Raw genomic sequence first — 25,223 nt, 5'->3', positions numbered from 1 at the left:
TTTAGCCACCCGCTCATCCGCCCATTCACCCGCTCATCCGCCCATTCACCCGCTCATCCGCCCATTCACCCGCTCACCCGCCCATTCACCCGCTCACCCGCCCATTCACCCGCTCACCCGCCCATTCACCCGCTCACCCGCCCATTCACCCGCTCACCCGCCCATTCACCCGCTCACCCGCCCACTCACCCGCTCACCCGCCCACTCACCCGCTCACCCGCCCACTCACCCGCTCACCCGCCCACTCACCCGCTCACCCGCCCACTCACCCGCTCACCCGCCCACTCACCCGCTCACCCGCCCACTCACCCGCTCACCCGCCCACTCACCCGCTCACCCGCCCACTCACCCGCTCACCCGCCCACTTACCCGCTCATCGGCTCAATCACCCACCCGCACATTCATTCATTCAATTCAACAGCTATTGACTGCCGAGCATTGGGTTGGACACTGAGGCGTGTGGGAGTTCAGATGGCCACGTTTAGGAAGCTTATGTCTAGCAGGAGGCCAGACCAGGGAAACAAAGTGAGGATTTCAGGGCATAGTGGGTCCTGCGAAGAAAATAAAATAGGCCAATGTGACAGTGACTGAAGAGGATGAGGTCAGAGAAGCCCTCCGAGGAGGTGACCTTTCAGCCGAGGCCTAACAGAGGGGGTGATGGTCACACAAAGATCTGGAAAAGAAGCATTCCCGGCAGGAGGAATAGGCTGTCCAAGGGAACATCCGAGGAGCACGGTGAGGCGCCCGAGCTGGGGCAGAGTGGGCGATGGGGAGAAATCTGGACGGCGGCAGCCACAGTGCGGGAGGAGACCGTCTTCGATGACTGCAGTCTGAGCCCCGGGAGGGCAACGGTGAGCTGGTAAGTGTTCAACCACACTGGCCAAACACTACGGATCGGCTCGCGTTTCGATGCCGCGAATACTCCCACCGGCACCTATTTCAAAAACACTGCTGCAGTGAGGTCACTGGACGTGGAATTGGAAAGAGATGACCACAGACAGAAGATCCAGTGGGTGAAGACGAGCCCCGTGCTCCTCAGGACTTGTTCTATGGCAAGCATTCCGCTCTCCACCCTTAGACAGCATCTTAGGAAGCAGAGCTTAACAAGCCGCTAATTGGCGCGTCCCAGCGGTTCAGGCTGGAGCGCGATCCACCTTGATGGCACGCTAAGAAGATCATGCTGGCCGCCGCGGGGGTCTCTCGGAGCCCCACGAGACACACACGCCCACCCCACCTTCCCTGCGGGGCCACCTGCACGTTTCCTCCTCACATCTCGCCTTCCTTTTCTGCCTTAGGTCTTGCTTTTGTTTCAACGACGGACTTAGCTTTCTCTGACACTGACTCATGCCGGTACCAAAAGGTCCTGCGTTAACTTCTGCGCTTGTGTGGAGAAGGTCCAGGGCAGAAAAGCAAACCCCCTCTGGCTTCCCATGTTGTTCTGATTTCCCTCCTGCCGCAGGCATGGACACGGCTCTCCCCAGCACGTGCGGGGTCCCGCCTGTCCCTCCTTCCCCTTGCCCCCAAAGCTGCCAGGCAACTGTGCCCTCTGAGTCCGCCGATGACCTCTGTGCTCAGAATATCTCGCGTGGGGCCCAAGAGGCTGGTTTCTTCTTCGTTTCCAATCAGGTTCCGTGCCTGATTTAAGGAGGGGGGGTGAAAAGTGTAAACAATGTTATGATGTCTTGCCATCCTTAAAATTCTGAAATTACCTTGGTCTTTGTTGGTCAGCAAGTAAATTAATTTTCACTTGAAGAAACATCATTTTTAATGCCTTTCATTCTGGCCTGGCCTCATCCCACGGTCCAATTACTGAGGTAACTACCACCAGTGAGGATACCGTGGGAGCCGTAGATCAGAAATTGTTTACCAGACTTGCAGGCATCGATTTATTCAAGCTATCTGACACAGTTGATCATATTTTATTTTCCCAAATCTTCTCTCACAAATTGATTTCTTTCAGAAGGTTTTTTAATACAGGTTTATTCACCTGGCTAATCCATTTATCTTCAGTTCCACCTGTAAAGTCAGGAAAATCTCTGGGGTGATCTGTGAAAGGAGAGAGGCACTCTCTCTCTGCCTTGCTCACCACCCCCCCCCCCCCGCTCTCTGACCCTTCATACGGGCACACACATGCACGCACACCACACACGTGTGTGCACACACACTCAGACCCCCACACACCTCCCACACCACCACACATGCAGCTAATGAGCCATAAGACTGTAAACCGCCCCCCCCCCCCACCTTCCCGGGCTTCTGTTCCCGCTGCAACATTGGAGGCTTGCACTATTTTCTCCCTCAAGTCCTTTCCGACTTGAGATCTTTAGAATCAAAGGGTTGAAGGCTGGAAGGGACGAGGAAATCAAAACCAATCTCCTCATTTCACAGTTTGGGAAGCCGAGGCTTCTCCTACAAGAGGTGGGACCCACAGGGCACCTAGGTGGCTCAGTGGGTTAAGCATCCAGCTTCAGCTCAGGTCATGATCTCATGGTTCTTGAGTTCCAGCCCCGCATTGGGCTCTCTGCTGTCAGCACAGAGCCCGCTTCAGATGCTGGCTCCCTCTCTCTCTGTCCCTCCCCCACTAGTGTTCTCTGTCTCAATACTAAACATTTAAAAAAAATAATTAAAAAAAAAAAGGTGGGACCCAGGTCTCGGCTAGTAGTGGCAATCATGTCAGGAGGGGGACTGAGATGGGTTCCTGGACCACATCCCCCTGCCGTCTCTCTCCACGTAGCTTGGGCTCATTTATTTAAAAAAGTTTTTTAATGTTCATTTTTGAGAGATGGAGTATGAGCAGGGGAGGGACAGAGAGAGAGGGAGACACAGAATCCGAAGCAGGCTCCAGGCTCCGAGCTGTCAGCACAGAGCCCAATGCGGGGCTCGAACTCACAGACCACGAGATCATGACATGAGCCCGAGTCAGACGCTTAACCGACTGAGCCATCCAGGTGCCCCTCTCTCATTTGTATAACTTGTGCTGTAAATGCTGGTGATGGCACTCTGCCCACGGGTTTGCAGAGTACTACGTGGCAGTAAAATGTGTCCTTTTCCTGAATAGAGAGGTCATGGATTCCTTGAGGGGCCACTCAGCCAAAGCAAGAGGACTGTGGGAGGCTGTGTTTCATAATCATAATCTCTCTCCTGTCCTGTCCCGGGTTGCTCACCAGTGTAAGATTCATGTGTCAGATTATTATTATTATTATTATTATTATTATTATTTTAACATTTATTCATTATTGAGAGAGAGTGTGAGCGGGGGATGGGTAGAGAGAGAGAAGGAGACGTAGGATCCGAAGCAGGTTCCAGACTCTGAGCTGTCAGCACAGAGCCTGACGCGGGGCTTGAACCCACAAACTAGAGATCATGACCTGAGCCGAAGTCAGATGCTCAGCCGATTGAGCCACCCAGGTGTCCCCTCACATTATTAAAGTGGCCACTGTGGCCACCTGCCTCTGGTACCTCTTGTACCTTTGATAGAACCTAGCTGGGGCCCATCCAAGGAGGCTGCGTTGACCACTTTCTCTTGGATTTGTCACCTCTCTTTGACTAGGTTGCCTGCTTTTTGAAGTCAAATGCTCTATCTACTCTTTGTCCATCACATAAAAAGGACATATTTTCTAGGCCTCTGTTTCCTTGGTGCCACCACCCAAATATATAGAGATTGATGATGATCAGGTGTCTAGAATTCTTCTAGGAACATATGCATCTAGCTCAAATGGGCAATATTTAGCTGCTATTTTCAGGGGTTGCAAACTGGAAGCCTGGGGCCATTTTTGGTCATTTGTTCTTTGGCCCGTATTGGTTTAGAAGCAACCTAACCAGGCCATTTGCTGGGCCAGAGGCTTAGAGAATTCTGTTAACGTGTTGTTGGCAAAGGGGGAGGGGGGTCCTAGAGTCCAGGGAGAGAGATGTTGGGGCCCATTTTTACCCATGGAGAGGTGGTGACCATCAGGAGCTTGGACACTTCATTTTATCGTTTCCTGTTTTCTTGGCATCCGTTGATTGATGCTAAGTGATGGCTTGTGCCCCACCTCTAGGACTGAGGGCTGCATAGTGGACACTCAATGTGGGAGGGAGAGAAATAAAGATGCCCGTCCACAGCTGTGACAAGGGCAGCCATTTGAGGCCTGAAGGTCTCGGTCAGCCAGCCGATATTTACATGCCGTCTTAGCTCAAAGCAATAGTGACACACTCTCGAACAGTCAAGTTTCTGAAGAGCTGCACTGGGCCCGAGTGGCCATGTTTAGCGCCTGTGGCCGTCCGGAAGGGAAGAGGAAGAGGAGGACCCCCCAGGTGGTGGTAGATAGGGCCCCGTCCCCCTGCTGTGTGATTTAAGGTAGAAAGATCCCAGTGCACGGGGATGCTGGTCATGAGGATCCGGACGGACGGTGGCTGGGGGCTGCAGATCTTCTCCCGAACCTTCTTGGTAGCGAGGATCTCCCAGCTAACCCCAGGGCTCGTCACCAGGGCTAATCTGCCGTCTGGAAGGAGCCTGCTGACACCACCAGCCTGGTGCAACCCCTGCAGCTTCGACCTGATCCGTGATTAAAGTAAGTGTCCTGCAAGGCTGGATCGATCCCGTGACCCTCGGGTAACGGCCAGACTCTGGAGTAACTTGGATCACCAAGGGTGCTGCCTGGGGACGCCAACCTGAATACGTGGTCAGGGACCCCATACTGCACTTTACTAACCTGGTCCTTAGTGGGCGCTTTCGGGGCTGGCCTCCCACTGGGCAGCGGCATGGCGTGAGTGTGCAGCCTTGGGGAGGCGGTGACAGTGATTGCCTCCTCAGTCCCAGCCCTCAACTCCTCCTAGTCCCATCCCTGTCCCCTCACGCCCCAGACCATCTCCCCGTGGAGCACAGACTTCTCCCTGTGCTCTGGTTCAATGCTGGAAATTACCGTCAGCCCTTCATCTTCTTTCAGACTATGAGCCCCAAGTATGTGCGGAAGTGTTAAATTGTGGCTAGCCGTTTCCATTTTAGGGCGGGGTGGGGGTGGGAGCATGGGTGCAGAGAGGTAAAGCCAATTGTGAGGAGGGGGTCCAAGGAGAGACTCTGGGGACTAAAGGCATGAGCTTTCATAGGCGGGGCAGCCCTGAGGAATGGTTTCTGAGGAATGTAATACTTACAGGACGTTTAAGGTATCTTGGATGAAGGCGTCGGTAAGAATGTTCCTTTTGACTCCACCCTTCTTTTCTGTGTACTTGAACCCCTGACAGGGATACTACCCTGCTGGAGACTAATAAGGACTTTGTCTACGGGAAATATAACTCTTTTAGGCATGAATGTTTTTCAGGAATGCAAATGTAGAGGCAGGTTTTTGTTTTTAAGAAATGTGTTTGGTTAGAAGGTTCAATATACTCTGAGACAGAGGTAAATTAATTCCGCACTGCTGCATGCATTCTTCCCACTGCCCACCAGAGGGCACTCGACCATCCTCTAGGAGGAGTGCAGGTCCTTCCCCTCTGGTTATTTAAACTCACCCAGCGCCTTGCCAGGCTGAGAGCCAAGTTAGAACAGGGATGGCTTGCTTTTTAGTGTCAGTTGAAAGGGAAGGGCCATGTATGGTATCAGGAGAAACTGCTGCCTGTTACTGGGGAAAATAAAAATCCATTGATATGAACCCATTGGGATATTCAGTAACAGCCTCTGCTGTCACATTTGTGTGGATTCCCATTCCCGGAGAAAGCTCTGGTGTCCCTGGGTTTAATATTCCTTCAAGCAGCCTTTATTTTCTCTTCTCCACCGTGAGAGAATATTTGGTACCTTGTCACATCAGAGAGAGCAAGAAAAGTGAATATTTTGAAAGCTTACAGTGTGCCAGTTAGCAGGGACCTGAGACCTGAGTTTGGCTACAGGAAGGATGGTAAATGTTGAAGGGGGAAATCCATAAACATGGGTCCTGCTTGCCCTCACTACCATTTGCTAGCACAGACAGCTTGCCACCTAGCGTCTTCTGAACCACGCTCAGTTTCTTTTTCAAATGGATTCAGCTTCACTAGCATTAGGTACCCAGCAAGAGGCCATAAGAGCAAGTCTGATTTACGGACCCATCGGTATTGGTGAGAACAAAGTCATCAACGTTAAGTCAGCCTTAAGAGCGGGAAGTGTAGGGATGGCCAAAATACCCAACTGAAAACTTCAAAATTTACTAGTATTTTCAGCATCAGATATTTATTTTTTATTTTTATTTTATTTCTTTTTTAAATTTACACCCAAGTTAGCATATAGTGCAACAATGGTTTCAGGAGTAGATTCCTTAATGCCCCTCACCCATTTAGCCCGTCCCCCTCCCACAACCCCTCCAGTAAGCCTCAGTTTGTTCTCCATATTTAAGAATCTCGTAGGTTTTGTCCCCCTCCTTGTTTTTGTATTATTTTTGCTTCCCTTCCTTTGTGTTCATCTGTTCTGTGTCTTGAAGTCCTGATATGAGTGAAGTCATATGATATGTCTTTCTCTGACTAATTTCACTTAGCATAATACTCTCCAGTTCCATCCACGTAGTTGCAATTGGCAAGATTTCATTCTTTTTGATTGCCGAGTAATACTCCATTGTATATATATACACTACATCTTCTTCATCCATTCATCCATCGATGGACATTTGGGCTCTTTCCATACTTTGGCTACTGTTGGTAGTTCAGCATCAGATATTTGAGCCACTTGTGTTAGCACAGAACATCTTTCTGTTTTTAGTCCTTCATATGTAATCACTAGGTTGCAATTCTACCAAATCGGTAGGTTGTGGAGTCCTGTGAGCTTCTCTGGCATGAAACACCATGCCAGAAATGGTGAATCTAATCAAGTCTTCAGACCTACTGTTTACAAGAAATACAGAGAGAGAGGACCAAGCTAAACAACATCACAAGAGATCCAGAATGTAAAACATCCTAGTCTGTGTTCAGATTGTCCATGTCACGGCAGGGGAGGGGGGATGTGGAAGGACTTCTAGAATAAATGAGTAAAGAGACCTACCAACCAGCTGTGATGAGTGAATCTTGTTCGAATCCTGGCTTAGGAAAATAAAAAACTTTACGTAAAAGCTTTTTTTAATGATGTCTGGCAATCAGGGTGATTTAAATAGGTGTGGGCATGGACTGAGGCAAGGGATTGAGAGAATTTTCTCTAGTGTGATTCCGCCACTATAGTTCTGCAGGGAAATGCCCTGTCCTTAGGACATACGTGCTGAAGTATCTAGGAGTGGCCGTCATGATGACTTTCACTTATTTTTAAGTGATTTGAGAGGGGAAAAAAAGGAAAAAGAAATACAGCAAGCCATTAACCACTGTTGAATCTAGGTGATGAACAGAACGATGGTCATAAACTTTTAGTAATAAAAAAGGTGGAGATGGTGACAGTGTCCTTTCTTTGAGTGGCAAACTCTCATAATCACCAAGATTCATAAGGTGTCCTTCATGAATCCCTATTTACCTAATGTAGGAAAGGAGGGTGTCTTTTCTGGAACAGTACCTTGCCCACAGTCGACCCTGAATTATTTACCAGTGGAGGAATACTGCTTTCTCTCTCCTCTCTCTCTCTTTTTTGTCTGAATCTGCCACTCTAGCTAAACTAAGCTTAAGCCTTTATCATCTTTCTAAATACTTTGAAACCAGAGAGTAAGGTGGTTTTGCAAAGATAACGCCAATCAAAGAGAAGATTGCTCTTGTGGCTGGCGGTAAGCTTGGCAGCAAGAGAAGAGAGTGGGTGGTTATTTGCAGTGTGATGCCATGTTCAAAACGCTGTTTGATTATAAGAGGAAATCTATTCTTTTCCAGCCTTCCGTGAGCTGCGGTGTTGTATGTAGCTGGCTTTTCCTTGAAGCGTCAATATTCAGAGTGATCCATTGGCTGCTCTGATTTTCATTTTAATATGTTGTAGTCTGTTTGTAAAATTCATCCTACATCTACCTACCGGCCATCCAGCCATCTGTCCACCTATCCATCCAGCCACTCAGTAACTTATGGGGGAACGAGTTATGGGGACCAGGGCAGGGAAAAAGATACAGTGTAAGCAAAAACCAGAAGCACATTTGTGATGTTATAGCAACAATTGTGATGATCAGTGAAGACCTAGGACAAAAGCCAGGGAGACAAAAACATCCCTCCATAGCAGTGTTTGTCAAACTTCAATAATTGCCAAAAATTCATGATTTCTGCCATATCTAAGGATCATTATGAATTATAGTATTATTAATATCCTCCCTTGAATCCATTTACTTAAAAAAAAATGCCTACTCTGGGGGCACCTGGCGGGCTCAGTCAGAAGAGTGTGCAACTCTTGATCTCAGGGTTGTGAGTTCGAGCCCTATGTTGGGTATGGAGATTACTTAAATAAACAAACCTTAAAAAAAATGTCTGGAGCACCTGGGTGGCTCAGGTGGTTGAGTGTGGGACTCTTGATTTTCCCTCAGGTCATGATCCCAGCGTCATGGGATTGAGCCCTGCATCAGGCTCTGCCCTGAGTGTGGAGCCTGCTTAAGATTCTTTCTGCCTCTGCCCCTCTCCCCCACTTGTGCGCTCTCTAAATAAATAAATAATAACTAAAATAAAAAATGTTTCATACTAAACGTTACTATTCATAAAATCATACTTATGATGTGTTGATTACATGTTTTTGCAGGCCTATTTAAAATGTAGAGCTATGGGGGTGCCTGGGTGGCTCAGTCAGTTGAGCGTCTGACTTCGGCTCCAGTCATGATCTCACAGTTCATGAGTTCGAGCCCCACATCAGGCTCTGCTGTCAGCACAGAGCCTGTTTCAGATCCTCTGTCCACTTCTCTCTGCTCCCCCCACCCCCACTGCTTGCACTCTCTCAAAAATAAACATTAAAAAAATAAAAACAAAAAATAAAATGTATAGTTAAATAATCATCTCCTATGTCTTGAATAACATACACAATCAGCGATACATGTAGTACCCTAAATAGGAATCCACCTTTCAGGAAAGGACTTAGGGGCAAAGGGGTTGAGCTAAAAACTGGCTCGTGCGTGCACCTGTATGAAACACCTACATATTTCAACCAGGCTTCGTTATTTTACCCCTTCCTTCTGTTAAGGCCCTCCTTTAGTAGTCCATCAGTGGCCTAAAGGCTTTGTACAATTAATTTCCCAAGGACCAAGAGAAGAATAGATTCAGTGGCTATTTTGCTGATTGGAATATGAGCAGGAACCCCAAGTACTTGTAGAGATCACATATCTATTAAGTCCTAATGCAAGAATAATTCATGTTTTGATACAAATATCAGATATGCTCTAAAAATTTAGAATAATGAAGTAATTGAAAATGTCCTATAGGTAAGGTTTAAGAATCAGTTGGGTTTTTTCCTCAGTACTTTACAGATGTTATTTTTAAAAACATTTTTTTAATGTTTATTTATTTTTGAGAGAGAGAGAGACAGAGACAGAGCACTACCGGAGGAGGGGCAAAGAGAGAGGGAGACACAGAATCTGAAGCAGGTTCCAGCTTCTGACCTGTCAGCACAAAGCCCGACGTGGGGCTTGAACTCGTGAACTGTGAGATCTTGACCTGAGCTAAGTCGGATGTTTAACCGACTGAGCCAGCCAGGAGCCCCTATATATTTTATTTTTCTTTTCATGTCTCCTTATGTTTCCTTGATTTACACATAAATCAAAAATGCACTAGACCAAAGCCTTATAACACAGACAAGAACATTAAGTATTATTCTGAGTGCTAATGTGGTTATCACGATTTTTATTTTATTTTTCCATCCCTCCACCTCCCTTCTGGGAACAGTTTGCTCTCTCTATAGTTAACAGTCTGTTTCTTGGTTTGTCTCTCTATTTGCCTTTGCTCATTTGTTTCTTAAATTCCACGTATGAATGAAATCATATGGTACTTCTCTTTCTCTGGCTTATTTCGCTTAGCATTATACTCTCTCGCTCCATCCATGTTGTCGCAAATGGCAAGATCTCATTCCTTTTTATGGCTGAATAATATTCCATTGTGTATCTATACCACCTCTTTATCCATTCATCTATGGATGGACACTTGCACTCCTTCCATAGTTTGCGTATTGTCAATAATGCTGCCATAAACATAGGGGTGCCTGTATCCCTTTGAATTAGTGTTTTTGTAGTTTGGGGAGAAACACCCAGTAGTGAAACTACCGGATCATAGGGCAGTTCTATTGGTAACTTTTAGAAGAACCTGCATACTGTGCTCCAGTTTGCGTTCCCACCAACAGTGTGAGGGCTCCCCTTTCTCCACATCCTTACCAATACTTGTGTATGGTTTTGATTTTAGCCATTCTGACAGGTGTGAGGTGATACCTCAATGTAGTTTTGATTTGCATTTTCCTGTTGATAAGGGATGTTGAGCATCTTTTCATGTGTCTTATTGGCCATATGGATGTCTACTTTGGAAAAATGTTCATGTTTTCTACTCTTTTCTTTTTTAATTGGATTATTTGGGTTTTTGAGTGTTGAGTTTTATAAGTTCTTTATATATTTTGGATTCTAACCCTTCATCGGATATGCCACTTGCAAATATCTTTTCCCATTCAGTAGGCTGTCTTTTAGTTTTGTTGATTGTTTCCTTCGCTGTGCAGAAGCTTTTTATTTTGGTGTAGTCCCAATAGTTTATTTTTGCTTTTGTTTCCCTTGCCTCGGGAGACATACCTAGAAAAATGTTTCTATGGCCGATGTCAGAGAGATTACTGCCTGTGTTCTCTTCTAGGGATTTTGATGGTTTCAGGTCTCACATTTAGGTCTTTAATCCATTTTGAGTCTATTTTTGTGTACGGTGAAAGAAAGTAGAGCATTTTCATTCTTCTGCATACTGCTGTCCAGTTTTCCCAACATCACGTTGAAGAGCATCTATTTTCATCTTAAAGTGCCTTGAGGCTGCCTCATTTCCCTTGGAGTCCATCATCTTTGTTTTCATAATGAACTGCTTTCTAACTGCAGAGCTGGGGGCGTACAGGTTGGTAGGTGTTTTTAATTTATTTTAGCCGCTTCCGTCCTTCATTTGTCAAATACATGGTGCATACCTACTACATCCAGGCATTGGACTGGCTGTCGGGGAGACCATGAAGAGAGAAACACACGGTCCCTGCCTCATGGCACTTACATATAGTGTGGGACAAAGACACCAATAAGTCCTCTCCCAAAGCAATGGAACATCACCCCGAGGAAGTGGTGTTTCAGCTGAGATCTGTGTAGGGTAGAAATAAGAATGTTCCAGGCAACGAGAACAACCCGTTCAAAGGCCCCACCTTGCAGTGAAATGAAGTGGGAGTGCCTCATACCTCAGAGGAATGCAAGTGACTGCAGTCTGGGACAAATGCGGCTGGACAGGTAGGTGTTTTCCCGCCACACCATTGGTCTTTGTCCTAAGAGCTGTGGGAAACCACTGAAGGGTTGGACTCCTCAACAAAAATTGAAGCCCTGTCAGCAATGCAGAAGGAGGACACGGATATCAACTACACAAGTGACAGTATTCCTAGGAACACCCCAAATATGATCTGAAACAGAAACCTCCCATTTCCCACCCTCCCACAAACAGCATGATTTATTGTTTCTCATCTTAGTGAATGTTCTCACCATCTATCCAGTAGCTCGGGCCAAAAGTCTAGGTGGCATCCATAACACCCTTTTGTCTTTGTACTCCTACTCCCCAGGTCCTATCCATGGCCAAGTCCTGTCCAATCCACCTTCTAAATATCTCTGCAATGCATTCACTTCTCAATCCCACCATTACATTCATGCAGCCATCTCTGGCTCAGTGACTGCAATGGTTTCCCAAATGCTCTCCTACTCTGGTGGCCTTTTCAAAATACAAATCTGATTATGTCAGTATCCTCCCTCTAGGGAGGGATACAGGGTAAATCTTGATTGGCCCTAGCCTATCATGGCAGACTCCTTCCACTTGCCCTTGATTGGTTTCGGTGTGGACAGAGTCCCAGTGACTCATTTCTGGTCATTGGAACTCGGGCATTGCTTCTGAAGGGCTTCTGGGAAAGATATTCTTGCTCTTTGGAAAAGACCATTGGAAGAAAAGGATCCTCTTTATTTTTCTGGACACTGTAACATTTGGGTGTGCCTGGGATGGCAGCAGCCATCTTGCTTCCAGCCTGAAAGTACGATTCCAGGGACTGTTGGGAAGCAATATCTGAAGCCCAGGGTGCCACCCCCGGAGCCTGCCCTACCTTGTGAGATGAATCCCCTTGCTATATAAGCCAGTTTGACCTGATTTTTCTGGCATATGCCACCGTAAGGATTCTAACTGATGGCGTGTCTGAGGCATCCAGTGCGAAGCTGACACTTGTACATAAGCAACTGAAGCTCAGTGAAGCGGTCTGAGCTGGAGTAACACATGGGAGTCCTGGGGGAAGGAAGGAGCTCGCCAAGGAGGGTGACTCCAGGAAAAGAAGTTTGGGAGAGGATGATGAACCTGCAAACAAGGTTGGGAGGGATTGGGCCAGAGAGGTGCCAAGGGAGACCACCTGTGGCCAAAGGATTTCCGGCTTGCCTTCCTCTTTATATTGAGTGAGACTAATATTAAGGACATGACAGCATTCCTAAGGGTATTCGGCCTGGACCAAAGGAAGTGGCTGAAGAGTGTTTTCAACTAGGGGAGGAAGTTGGATTTCAGAACCAGCCCAGGGGATTAACAAGAGTCTGGCTGCCTGCCACTCAAGAAGGTCTAAAATGACCAGAATTTCAAAGGCAACCAAAAATGGTACAGCCTAGTCAGACAATATTTCTCCTCTTCTGAGTGTAAGATAACTGAGTCAGGTGGAGATTGGAACGGCAACCCGGGAGAAGGCACCATCGTAAGAAAAGGCTTGGCGGTGTGAAAGCCAAGGGCAGCCATCACGGAATACGGCTGGAGACAGACGTGGGAAATGAGATGGGAATATGGGAAGGAGGGCAGCATGGGGTGTGCCCTCTAAGCCCGGCCGAGTTCAGCTTTATTCAGCCCGAAAGGGCTTCCGTGGAAAACTTCTGAGCAGTAAAGGGTCGGATGTGCTAAAGGTGCTCTGGATCGAAGGGAGGCTTTGGGAGGTAAAAAGAAATCGAGTCAAGGGGCCAGAAAGAGATCCTCAAACTTCACTTTGAGCCAGATGACCAGAGGTGGTTGTGACAAATGTACTTTCCTGCTGCTCACCTCCCCCCCCCCCCCCACGCGGATTCTACGGGCTCAGTCTGATTGGCACATTTTTTAAAAGCTCTTCTGGCAGAAGCTACTGCCAAGCGATGACTGGGGAGTTTAGTTCCCACCATGGGCTCCTCCTACTCTGAAAGAACACGGGCATCTGTCAACGTTACATAAAACGTTCCCGCAGATTCCCCCGACCTGATAGCCACTCCCCGAGGACCAAGAGGGCACGACGAGGGGCTCGCGGCTCCCTGAAAGCGGCACGCTCACGCCGCGGGCCCCGCCCGTCCGCAGGTCGTACTTTCAGGGACGCCGGCCCCACCCCGGCCCTGCCCTGGCCCCAGCTTCGAAAGGCAGCAATCACAACAGCCTCCCTAAAAGGAGGCAATGGCCACGCACTAACCTGTGGGCAGGTCTTTATTATGACTGGCGCGTGCCGCGGCCAATTACGTTCAGGCGCTTATTTGTTTCCTCCCCCCTCCCTCCCAAGGGGCCGACACTTCCGTGAAGGACAGTTCACTCCCGGCGCTGTTACGTAAGGGGAGGGTCAGGCGCTGCCCCACCCGAGAGGAGCAGATTTGACTGGTAGGACGGAGTGCTGTCATCCTAACGCCCCCGGAAGAACGTCCTTGACGGACAGGTATGGGAACCAGTTGGCACCGGGAAGCTGGGCGGAAGCGTCCGGGCTCAGGGGCGTGGGGCAGGGGGCGGGGCCTGACACCGAGAGCAGGGCGGGGCGGGGAGTAGGCAGGGGCCGGGCTGGTGCTGCGGCCAGAGATGCTGTGGGGCCGCGACGGCACCCAGCAGCTGGGAGCGCTACGTTGAAAACGGCGAGGTGAGGTGCACTGCTGAGCCGGCTGTGAGGGCTGTGAGGGCCGTGGAGTCCTTCAACCTGGGCCGCTAGCGTCCTCGGCCGGGTATTTGTCTGTCCTACCCGGTTCTCTGGACTTCGTAGCGACGGCGGCCGCGCTGGGACACGGGGGCGGGGCCGGGCACCTGTCCGCGTTTGCAGGCACCTGCTGCGCCGGCTGCCGCGGGCCTCGGGGCTGTCCGGGTGCCCGGCCGGACGGCCTGAGGCAGGGAGGCAGGCCCCACCGGCTCGCCCCGTCCGCGTCCCGCCCTCCCCGCCTCGGTCCTGCGCCCTGGTTGAGGGCGGGGGTGGGGGGGCTTCCCCGAGCCCTGGAGGCCCTCAGCTCCCCACCGGAGGGGCTCGCGGGCCCGGGGCCGGCCTCGAGCTACCTTGGAGGCTGGGACACAGCCCCTGCCTTGCATCACCTCGAGACAGGTTTGTCCAGATTCCGTGAGTGTGTGGAGATGGATTTCCGCCCTGGGCGAGGGTGCCCGTCCCGGCTGTCCGCAGGAAGCCGGGCCAGGGCCGGGGCTGTTCTCGACTCCTCTTGACGTGGAATTTAAAGCTGTTCGGGTGATGTGTTAAGTTAGTGCCTATTTAGGGATTAAGGCACGTAGGAAAGCAGCTCCTTTTTCTAAGTTTTGACTCATGTCATGTTCAGATCATTCGTACAGCTTCGAGGTACTGATTTCTCAGCTTGTGACGTAAAGGAAGACAGACAATGTGTTTGGTTCGTATGGCCAGCATACGAACCAGCAGAAATTTTCAAATTGTGTCCTAGGGCTTCCTTTCATTTGTGTCACTCCTGTTGGAAAATGCTGTACCGTGCCTGGGTAGACTAGACATCTAATAAACGGTGTAGGTATTCTCTAAAGGTGACAATTTTTCCAGGTGATTATGGTGCTATTGGAAATATTGGCAGCAGTAGAAAATACCTTCAGCTTAAGGACAGGAGACACTGGCAGCAAGTTTCGATTCTTAAAGGCAAAGTCATAGAATCATTACATGTTAGACTTGGAAGAGACCATACAGGTGAATGATTCACCTCAATAAACTTATATGGTAGTGAGCACTGTTGTCCCAAGGGGAGGGGGTCCCCTGTTAAGTCAGATCTGTCCTAGATGACAGCGGGGTGCTGTACATTACTCTGGATCTGGAAACCACTGTTGTTTTCGTTGGGTCAAACAGGAACACGCCAGCACACATTTTTAATGTCCCAACCATTTTCATCTGTGTCCTAGTCACCTTTAAATAAGGCAGATTTGTGGAGAGATCTCAGCAATATTGCTATTTACTGGATGTAAGTCAACAGGTTAGTGGAAGAACCAGGATCCTCATTCCTGTGACTTAATTACTGGGTGGCATTATGCCCTGGAAAGGAAAACAGCAGTAATTGGCACCCAGGAGATAGGGGAGACTTGGTACCCACCCGTGGATATCGCCGGCTTGTCATAAAACAAATGTTTGCTGTCAGGGACATTTGGTACGTGATTCTCTAATGATTTGCTTCTTATGAATTTAGTCGAGTGTTGCAGAGTTCTGTCCCTTTTAACCTTCAGCCTTTTTGATTGGTGCGGGTAAGCCTGTGCCCACAGAAGGAGATCTGCATTAAACATAACCGCGCCTGGGGCAGATCACCAGAGCTGAGGAGTTGCTGTTCTTCCAGCCTGGCTCACTGCTTTTCCTCTGCCTCTTCCTCGGTATTTTTAGTAGATGACCCACTGACTTTGTGACCTTTGAGGCATACTTTCTTGTCCGTTACTTGAAGCTTTGCTGGAAGATTTGTTCCGGAGACGTTTTGCAGTCCTCTCTTGCGTGTTTATTACTGGAAATAGCTGAAAGAGACCATTTCTTGAGGATGGTCCTGACAGGACCCAGTTTTCCCTCTTAGACGCTCTGTCTTCTCTCTGTTATGTCTTTGGCTACTAGTTTTGCTGGGGAGAATCATTTTGTACTTAAAACAACTCATATAAGGCACTTAAATCAGCCCCCTTGGCTCTTTAGCTCCTGTAACTGCAGTGACAGGCCTTGTGTGTATGTGGGTACAGCACTCCACACCTGGCTCTCCCTGTAGCCCGATGCCCACAAGTGATGCCGGCAGCAGCTGTTGTGGTCCAGCCATACATTCTGCGTTTCTGGCACCAAAGCTCAACTGTATCACTGAATATTCTGAATCCTGGCCAAGGACTCGGTACACAGATTCCTGTAGGCATTTACAGGTGGGAAGAAGTGGCTCAGTCAAGTGTCCCAACTCTTGATTTGGCTCAAGTCATGATCCCAGGGTCATGGGATCAGTGTGAGCCTGCTTCAGATTCTCTCTCTCCCCCTCTGCCCCTCTCCCCAGCCTTGAGTGCGCGTGCACTCTCTGTCAAAAAAAAAAAAAAAAAAGTAATAATAATAAAACTGGGAAAGAAATTGGAGTCAGAAGAGGGAGGAGGGTATTGAAGGAAACTTTCTGAAGACTTTGTTCCCTTAAGTTTTTATAACTATTATATGATGTTAGGTTGAGCTTCTGTTTAGAGTGTCAGATTTAGTTCTTAACTATTCTGGAAGTCTTAACTGTTGGTGTTGGTATGTTTCTGTGTTTTCCCATCTCATCTTTAGGTAAAGTGACTTCTGAGGACCGAAGAGTTTGATGACACAAGACCACTGAATTTCTTTGTTTGGAGTCCACGTTATGAACCCTTTCTGGAGCATGTCTGCAAGCTCTGTCCGCAAAGTAGGTGTAGTTGATAAATTTAGTGAGGAAACCTATTCGAGTCAAAGTAGAAGTCAAAATAGTTCGTACCAAGGTTGCCTATAATCTTAACAAAATTACCTGCTTTCCTGGTTTTAGGTTGTACTTTTTTTTTTTTTAAGTTTATTTATTTATTTTTAGTAATCTCTACACCCAAGGTGGGGCTCGAACTCACAACCCTAAGATCAGGAGTCACACGTTTTTCTGGCCCAGCCAGTCAGACACCACTAGGTTTTACTTTGAGAAATAAGTAGTTAGCTGACTAAAGTCAGTTTCTGAGACTGAGATCATGGCTCAAATAGAAGTCAATTCTCGTAATCATAATTCTAAGATTATTTTGACTTCGGTTATATTTACACATGATGAAATTTGTGACACATTATGGTAGTCTTTTTACTTAATCTGCAGGATTCCATTAGAGAAGCCTTGAGAAAGGACCTGTTCACCGTGCTCAACTCAGACTTGTGGGCACTGGTTTAATTTTTCCAAACAGAATGTCTATTTTTAAATTGCAAGAACAGTACGTTTTATGAAAGCTTAATGCAGACAAAAAGAGAATGAATATAAGCCATAATTCCACCTTTAGGAGACACCACCATTAATCATCTTTTTTTCTATGCACACGATATCCATTTTTAATGAAGCGAATTAAAAAGCCTCTGGCTGTACTTGAGCCAAGGAAGTGCCTATGAGGTGATGGTTTAATCTCTGACTCATTTAGACCTATGTTTTTGACCGGCTGACAGTGTATGCTGACAGGGGATAGTGCACACGTGGTTCACATCCATCAGAGACAAGATCAGAATCAGAGCAGCACAAGTGAGAGCATAGAGTCACTCGTTGTTTTGAAGTGAGGTGCTAACATCAGGTGGTGACTGGTTTCCTACTACTATTGAGCTGCTTTGCACCTGACCTTCTACAGCACCTAAGAGCCAGGGGACTTTCTAGTCTTGTACAGTTGTCTGTTTGCTAAGTAACGCCTTGCCCTGTTTTTGGGGTCCCCAGAAGAAACCATTTCTTCCTGTTTCACATAAATCCTGTAAATAAATATTGGCTTTATTGTTTTTATAGGATGTACAGCTTTAAAAAAGTTTTCTGTTGCTTTAGTCTTCCTTCAGTTTTGTTCTCTAATGGTTGGCCTGCTCAGAGGACTTTCAAGTCACCTTGATCATGGTGCTGGAACGTCCTTGTGAAAGAGCCATTCCAGCTTTTAAGTCAAGGATAAAAGTGCATCACATGTACTTTCATGGTTTAAGAATCATACTAACAGGGGTGCCTGGTTGACTGAGTTGATTAAGTGTCTGACTCTTGATTTCGGCTCAGGTCATGATCTCACGGTTCGTGAGTTCGAGCCCCACACTGGGCTCTACGCTGACAGCACAAAGCCTGCTTGGGATTTTCTCCCCCTCTCTCGCTGCCCCACCCTGACTTGTGCATGTTCTCTTTCTCTCTCTCAAAATAAATAAACATTTAAAAAAAGAATCATGCTAACAAATGTTCTCACCACTTCATCTTGAATAGCGATCGGATGGTGAAGAGAAGGCATTAACAGGGGACGTGGTAACCAGCCCTCCACGCGCCGCTCCAAAGAAACAGCTACCTTGTATTCCCAAAAACGCTTTGCCCATTACTAAGCCTACATCCCCCGCGCCAGCAGCACAGTCCACAAATGGCACACATGCTTCTTATGGACCCTTCTACCTGGAATACTCCCTTCTTGCAGAATTGTAAGTACTTAAACTATTCGGTTAAATTTTGAATGACCTTTGAGGATGAAAATGAAAATTATTCTGGTGCACTCTATAAATGGCTGCGTCGTTGAATCTTAAAGCTCAAATGCATTACCCTCCAATATCAGATAAATAAGATTTAAAGGCAAACGTGGGGGGCGCCTGGGTGGCTCAGTCAGTTAACCGTCCGACTTTGGCTCAGGTCATGATCTCATGGCTCTTGAGTTCAAGCCCTGCATCAGGTTCTGTGCTGACAGCTCAGAGTCTGGAGCCTCCTGATTCTGTCTCCATCTCTCTCTGCCCCTCCCCTGCTCATGCTTTCTCTCTCTCAAAAATAAATAAAACAGTAAAAAAATTTTTTTTAAATAAACAAAGGCAAAGGCAAATGTGGGCTTGCGTTTCCATGTCTGTTTTGGAGAGCAAGAGGAAGAGACTAAGATTAATAAGCAGGTCAGGAACTGAGTAATTTAATTTTGGTGTTCCTTTATATGAAGTGAGGAAGTCCCCTCCTGCACAGGTGCTTGTAGAGAGCGGGGCAGCGGGAGGGCAGCAATCTGTTCTTCCTTGGGTCAGTTCCAGCTGGAGGCGTGTGCTTCACTGTGGTGGTCACCTCGTAAGAGGCATCCTGACTGGCTGAGGCGAGGGTCCCAGTCAGAGGGTCAGGGAATCAGACCTTAGGAGTCAACAATTGAAGGAACTGGAACCACTACCTTAGAGAAAACTTAGGAAGTCCTCGTTAACACTGCCTTCGTGTATTTGAAGGCCTGTTGTTAGAAAGGGGGTTTGAGTTCTGCGACCCACAAAGACAGAAGTAGGCAGTTACAGGGGAGTTCGAAAGATTTGGGCTTCGTGCAGGTAAGAACCTGACTGAGGTTGCACGTCTGTCACAGGCGGAGAGGAGCACGGCCACAGACGGCCAGGAGCACTGGCCGCGCCTGGCCCGCCACAGGGGCTCACACAGCATTGGGTCTGCTCATTTGTTCCTGGGGCCAAAGTACGGAGAATGAATTCTTCACTTCTGTCATTTTTAAGTCCCTTTGTACAGCATCCCCACACATTCCCTCACTGTACTCATGTTGTGTCACGGTCAGAGGGTCTGAGGCCCCAGCACAGTTGGCGGAGTGTGATTTGGTGGCAGTGGTCCCTTCAGCTTTATAATGGAGGCCTTGTGTTTGAGGCTGGAGCAAGTCGGACAGGCTTCCATTGTGGCCTCAGATCTGCTGTCTGTATTAGAACACAGCGCGGCTTCACTGTGGTACACCCATCTGCCGGCCCTACTGCTGTTGACACGCTGAAATTTTAGTGACTTAAAAATGGAGTAACTACTCAAAAATGTTAAAAAAGAAGCGTGATGGCAAGTAGGCAACAAGAACAGTCGACTGAGGTCCCGAAGTTATTTCTCTAACAAAATTCAGGCTTGGCGGGTGAAACACATTTTAAGGCCCTCGGTCAGCATCATTCAGGGTCTGGTCCCTGCCTTCCTTCCTTGGGCTCCCAGGAGAGCCAGTATCAGCACTGTCCATGCACTGGTGTTCCCTTGCCACAGCGCCCACGGGATTCAGGTGTCTGCGTGGTGGGGTCAGTGTAGGAGTAGAGGATAGCATGAGCACCTGGTATCGATGCCTGCCTTCCGCGAGAACACTGCACATGTAAGCACGGCCCTCTGCCACGAAGACTGGGGTTGAGGCCTCAGTGACGGCAAGCCTGTGCGATTTTTCTTTCTAATTACCTAAAACCGTGTTTCAAATGGCTTTTGAATGTGTGTGGGTGAAATCTGTCGTCCACAGTCACAAAAGCAAGAACTGTACTCTCTCATTTACCGAAAATTTAATGTCCAGAAATGAAACCAGGTTGTCTCGTTCAGAATTACCTACCAGCCGGTTTCCAAGATGATGTTTTGGAAACGTTGACTTCTGGGAGGAAAACTTGAATCTTTGTGTATCCTTGTTTGGCTTGACGTTCTTAGTCCGGGGCCCTCTCTGACTCCTTGTCTCTCTGTGAGCTTGAGTTATAAAGCTGGGGAATGGGCCACAGTGTGGGCCACGTGAGATCGTGGTGACGTGGCTTGTGTCAGGTGTCAGCTGCCCCTCGAGGGACTATTCCTTCTCTTGAAAAGTGAACGTAGGGTTGTTTGATATGTGTGTGTCGTTTCCTTCTGTACAATTTCACTGTTCTGCTTCTGTCTTAGTACCTTGGTTGTGAAGCAGAAGCTCCCGGGGGTCTACGTGCAGCCATCTTACCGCTCTGCATTAAGTAAGAAGGATTCACTCTTAATACGTAGCGTATTTGGTTCCTCTGACAGAAACTTAGGCCTCAACTGTTTTTTACTTTTTCCTACAGTGTGGTTTGGAGTAATATTCATACGGCATGGACTTTATCAGGATGGTGTATTTAAGTTTACAGTTTACATCCCTGATAACTACCCAGATGGTGACTGTCCAGTAAGTAAGAAATCAAGTCTGGCTTCATTTGTTGGGTCTGAGAGGGGGGGGCTTTAAGGACTTGCAAGATTTCTTGGTTCTTTTCCTGAGCTCGTGATTTTATGATTTCAGTTTCCTAAAATGTTTTGTCTACTCTGTCAACTTTCAAGGGAATTTTTGTGCTTTGTTGTTATCTTTTGCCGTGCCAGCCCCTGCCATGAGCTTTCCTTGTTTCTCTGCTCAGGGTGTGCAAGGGAGGCTGGGAGCTGTGCTATAGCACCGACTGTGTGCATGGTGACCATTGTGCTGTAGCACAGTGACTTTTTACCGCCTTGCTTGCAAAATAGAGTTTTATAGGAAAATGGTGGAGGTTGTTAGGTACGCCTCTTGAGGCAGCTCTCTGACTTAAAACAGCAGGACTGCCTTGCCTGAAGTTCCCTTTACAGCTGTCTGTATGGGTCTAATAAGCTCCTTGCTTCCATTAAAGGACACATCTCTCTTTAAATACAGCACTTGGTGTTTGATATTCCCGTCTTTCACCCACTCGTCGATCCCACCTCAGGTGAATTGGATGTGAAGAGAGCATTTGCCAAATGGAGGTTAGTAAAGAAGTGTTTGCTTTGGTGATCTAGGTCAGCAAGAAGGTGCTTCAGTAATCATGTATGTCTCTCTTCAGGCGGAACCATAATCATATTTGGCAAGTTTTAATGTACGCACGAAGAGTTTTCTACAAGATTGATACAGCAAGCCCCCTAAACCCAGAGGCTGCAGTCCTGTATGTTACTCTGCTTTGTTATGTCAGATAAATTTGAAAAAACAGCTAAGTAGACTACGTTGGTAACTTTCTGATTGAAACTTTTAACACAGGTATGAAAAAGATGTTCAGCTTTTCAAAAGTAAAGTGGTTGACAGTGTTAAGATGTGCACTGCTCGTCTGTTCGACCAACCTAAAATAGAAGACCCCTATGCAATCAGGTAAGTGGTACGTGATCTAGATAAACTGCACTTTGCCATCTTGTACTTCCATTTTCCAGGTGGTTGTAGAATGAGGATTTGAAGGGAAAGTGTATAATCTGTTAGCCTACAACCTTTATAATTTGTTGGCAACTCGATTTCTGATACCTCTTGGGCTTTCCCTAAAATAGAAAGCTTTATATCGACTGGCATATCGTGCCAATAGTAAGCTATTGAGTGACTTTGATTTCCTAAGGATGTTTGTAATGTGCACGTTCAAATCCACACTTTTCTTTCAGTTGGCAGTTTTAGCTGGAGCCCAGCTGCCGTATCCCCACTGACATTCAGGTTTGGGGAAAGGAGGGAAACTGAATAGTGTAAATCGTGTGTTCCTTTAGCACTATGGTATTTAATCTTGGAAGCGTCTGAAGTATGGAGAACTGAGGAGTTCGTGATTTAGCTCTTTGGCAACAGATATTGCTGGGAAGGTCGCGTGGCACAGTGGTTAAGGGCTTGTGTTCTGCAGACCGCATGCTTGGTATTTGTGCTTACTGGCTTGGGTGACCCAGGGCAATTACTTAATTTTACTCCTGCGCTTTCTTCACCTGTAAACAGCAGTACTTCAGAGGTGGCTGAGAGACTGAGATGAGCTAACCCATGTAAAGGGCTCTATAAGGGATAGTCATCCTGTGAGAGAAGCATTTGGATGAACATCTAAAACTTACATGTTCGACAATGGGTTATCATTCCTTAAGTTTTGTTAAGGGGACTGACTTCAGTATTAAAAAATGGATGTTATACATATTTAGTAAATCAGAGCGGTTTAATATTTTTCTCTTAAGCTTTTCTCCGTGGAATCCTTCTGTACATGATGAGGCCAGAGAGAAGATGCTGACTCAGAAAGTAAGTACATAACCATTTTTGAAATAGTGAACTGTTTCCTCTCTGAAGGTCTTCATTGGAGACTATTTATCCTAAATACAAATAACGTTTTGGGAAATGGAGATTTTGGCACGGTACAAACTCCTCAGGCGTATTTTTAATGTCTGTTCTTGATTATGCCTAGAAGAAGCCGGAAGAACAGCACAATAAAAGCGTTCACGTTGCTGGCCTGTCATGGGTAAAGCCTGGTTCGGTGCAGCCTTTCAGTAAAGAAGAGAAAACCGTAGCAACTTAAGCGCTGGTGAATCCGGTGCCCCGTGCACTTTCCTGCCGGCTGCGGGCCTGGTGAGAGCTGACCGGTGGCAGAGGGCCGCCAGAAGAGTAAAACTGTGCGAACAAGGACTGCTATCTGTGTCCATGGATGCTTAGGTTCTAACAGCAAGTTTTGGAAACCTCTCTTTAAGTAATGCATTACTTCTGTCAGAAGTGTCTTTAGGGTGGTTAACTAGTTCAGTACTCCAAATTATTGGGGACCTCGAGGCTTAAGTATTTTTCTGAATATAATGTTAAAGGTAAGTTACATTCATTTACACTAATAGAGTAGACAGTTGGGCGTGCTATCCAGTGGCTTTACCCCCATGGTTTCAGTTGTACATATGTTAGGACGCGGGAAAGAGGTAGAGAGAGAGCAGGTTCCATAGCTTATTAGCACTTGTAAGTGGAAGATCATCTGAACCTCAGTCTTCAGCCTACTGTCTCCCTGGTTTACCAGCCCCTGTCATCACTGAGGTACATGTTAGGTGAGGGAGAGGAAACCAGAACACTTGTTCATGGTGGTTTATTTGTTTGTTTTTTTTAAGCAAATTACTTACTGTATTTTTATGGCAGAAGGGAGAGAAAGTGTTAAAACGGTTTCTAATGAAGTCAGATATTTAAATGATGAATGACTAATGTGTTTTGTAGAGACAAAATAAACCAATAAATGATTGCTCTTTGTCATTTATGCAGGAAACTAGCTACCCCTTTCCCAATATAACTAAACAAAGATTAATTTATAAATGCTTTATTGAAAAATACACTTATTTTCATATAAAATTACAGTAGCAGTAAGTATCTTGAAGAGGTTTTATAAATATTTTTGCAGACCACTATTCTAACTGAACAGTGTAAGTTCCATATTTCTTTCAGAGCAATATGAAGTTACCCAGTAACTTGGTTTATACTGATTCAATTTACAATTGAATTTTCTCCCTAATAAGATTATTCATTCAACTTTAAAACTGCTGGAACGATAGTGATTAATAAAGGTATATAGAGATAATTCAACAGCTGTTAAATAACATTTCTAATTTTTATAAATGGTACTATGTACTAATAAAAACCTAAATTCTCCAACCTATTTTTTAAACTGCCAGGAACACACCCAAAGATATTTTAAGTTTATCACCTTAATAGACACGTGTCTTTCAGGATAACTACCTCTTAAAGAAGAGGTCAGAATTTTTCATATTCCCTTAATTCAACTTGATTTAAAATCTTTACTTAGCCAACTGATCCCTATTAACAACAAAACACTGGAGAATTAAAAACACATGCCCAAAGGCAGCTACTGGGGCTTTAACAGTTTAAAAAAAGTACAAAAGCATCAAAGATGATATTGCATGTTTAGCCTGGAAGTTTTGTACTTAATAAAGTTCACATTATAGAAAGTGCCATCGCAAATATACAGCAAAATCTGGGTTACAAAACCATGCTTTTTACAGCCCTAAAGTGCCACTTCTTATACAAGTTCACTCACACATTGCACACCAAACAACCCAGCACTTCCCACACCACCACACCTAAAGGGGAGAGGGAACAGTTACACCACAGGAACAGGAGACTGGGGTAAGAATCTAGGGCCTCCGGATCGGGGCTCTTGCCCTCACTCTGTTGCAGGAATGCAAAAACCTCCCACTCCTACCAGGCGTTTTGGGACAAACACCTAAGTTTTTGTTTTGCTTTTCGTGAGGGCCAGAAGCTGACCATGAAACAGGTGGGAATGAACCGAAATACAGTCCCTCTGCTGGAGCACATCCACAGAGACCTCTTACACAGAGGTGAGCACGCTCTGTTCTCTGCAGCTCTTGTAAAAGCTTTGCCGAAGAGTTAAAAAAAAATCCACATTTGGATTCTAAGCAGTCTTGATGGCAAGCACTGAGTGGTAGGAAAAAGGCAGCTGGGATGAGTAGAAATATCCAAAGAGGATACTGGAAGATTAGGAAAAGAGCCCCATATGCGAGCATGCATTAAATGGTGCTGCTGGACAGGGTTTGTGAAAAGATAATTTCAATACAACAGACTAACCTCAGTGAGAACCTCGGTCATTAGCTACATCTTGGAGACGGCGTAATAAGGCAGAGTGATTTTCTGGGCAAATTCTTTTTGCGGGTGATTCACTTCCATCTTCCAAAAGTATCCCTCTCTTTTTGGTTGGAGTTTCTCCTGTCCGTATCATACTGTTAATTTCTCTCAGTCTCTAGAGTGGGGAA

The 25,223-nt window shown here is 46.7% G+C and overlaps 2 protein-coding genes and 1 long non-coding RNA gene across 9 annotated transcripts in view; 1 reads left to right on the top strand and 2 right to left on the bottom strand.

Annotated features, from left to right (window-relative positions):
* Positions 1 to 10,755: 10,755 nt before the first annotated feature.
* LOC122209126 lies at positions 10,756 to 13,617 on the bottom strand. Its single transcript, XR_006197459.1, has 3 exons — positions 13,523 to 13,617; positions 11,267 to 11,405; positions 10,756 to 11,172 (listed from the first exon to the last, which is right to left on the bottom strand). It is a non-coding gene; the product is annotated as an uncharacterized LOC122209126 (long non-coding RNA).
* Positions 13,618 to 16,599: 2,982 nt separating this feature from the next.
* On the top strand, positions 16,600 to 23,540 carry LOC122209124 (AKT interacting protein). Of its 2 annotated transcripts, none has more exons than XM_042920803.1 (9): positions 16,600 to 16,688; positions 18,228 to 18,433; positions 20,625 to 20,689; positions 20,777 to 20,877; positions 21,367 to 21,455; positions 21,533 to 21,631; positions 21,724 to 21,831; positions 22,653 to 22,713; positions 22,880 to 23,540. In XM_042920803.1, the coding sequence occupies exons 1-9, from the start codon at positions 16,647 to 16,649 to the stop codon at positions 22,985 to 22,987; spliced, it is 879 nt and encodes a 292-aa protein (XP_042776737.1). In that variant the 5' UTR covers positions 16,600 to 16,646; the 3' UTR covers positions 22,988 to 23,540. The 2 variants fall into 2 exon arrangements, with proteins under 2 accessions (XP_042776737.1, XP_042776736.1); XM_042920802.1 differs by having other exon boundaries at positions 22,877 to 23,540.
* RBL2 (RB transcriptional corepressor like 2) overlaps positions 16,637 to 25,223 on the bottom strand; it is a 62,605-nt gene continuing 54,018 nt past the window's right edge. For 4 of the 6 annotated variants that reach the window (XM_042920793.1, XM_042920797.1, XM_042920799.1 and 1 more), the window contains one exon: positions 23,740 to 25,210. In XM_042920793.1, the coding sequence (XP_042776727.1) occupies positions 25,040 to 25,210 (171 nt within the window). In that variant the 3' untranslated portion in view covers positions 23,740 to 25,039. Of the gene's footprint in view, positions 16,721 to 20,108; positions 20,681 to 23,739; positions 25,211 to 25,223 lie in introns of those variants that run through there. The other 2 variants (XM_042920796.1, XM_042920794.1) reach the window with 2 other exon arrangements.

This window comes from Panthera leo, chromosome E2, assembly GCF_018350215.1.
Source record: "Panthera leo isolate Ple1 chromosome E2, P.leo_Ple1_pat1.1, whole genome shotgun sequence".
Lineage (NCBI taxonomy): Eukaryota > Metazoa > Chordata > Mammalia > Carnivora > Felidae > Panthera > Panthera leo.
The sequence above is the reverse complement of the archived record's forward strand: the minus strand, read 5'-3'. Positions and strand labels throughout refer to the sequence as shown.

What these genes read in the sequence shown, in the direction of transcription:
- LOC122209124 (XM_042920802.1), top strand. Translation starts at nt 16,647, where the DNA reads ATGAACCCTTTCTGGAGCATGTCTGCAAGCTCTGTCCGCAAA. An exon ending in TACTCCCTTCTTGCAGAATT is followed by an intron (nt 18,434 to 20,624) that starts GTAAGTACTTAA and finishes CTTCTGTCTTAG; the next exon opens with TACCTTGGTTGTGAAGCAGA. An exon ending in GAAGACCCCTATGCAATCAG is followed by an intron (nt 21,832 to 22,652) that starts GTAAGTGGTACG and finishes TTTTCTCTTAAG; the next exon opens with CTTTTCTCCGTGGAATCCTT.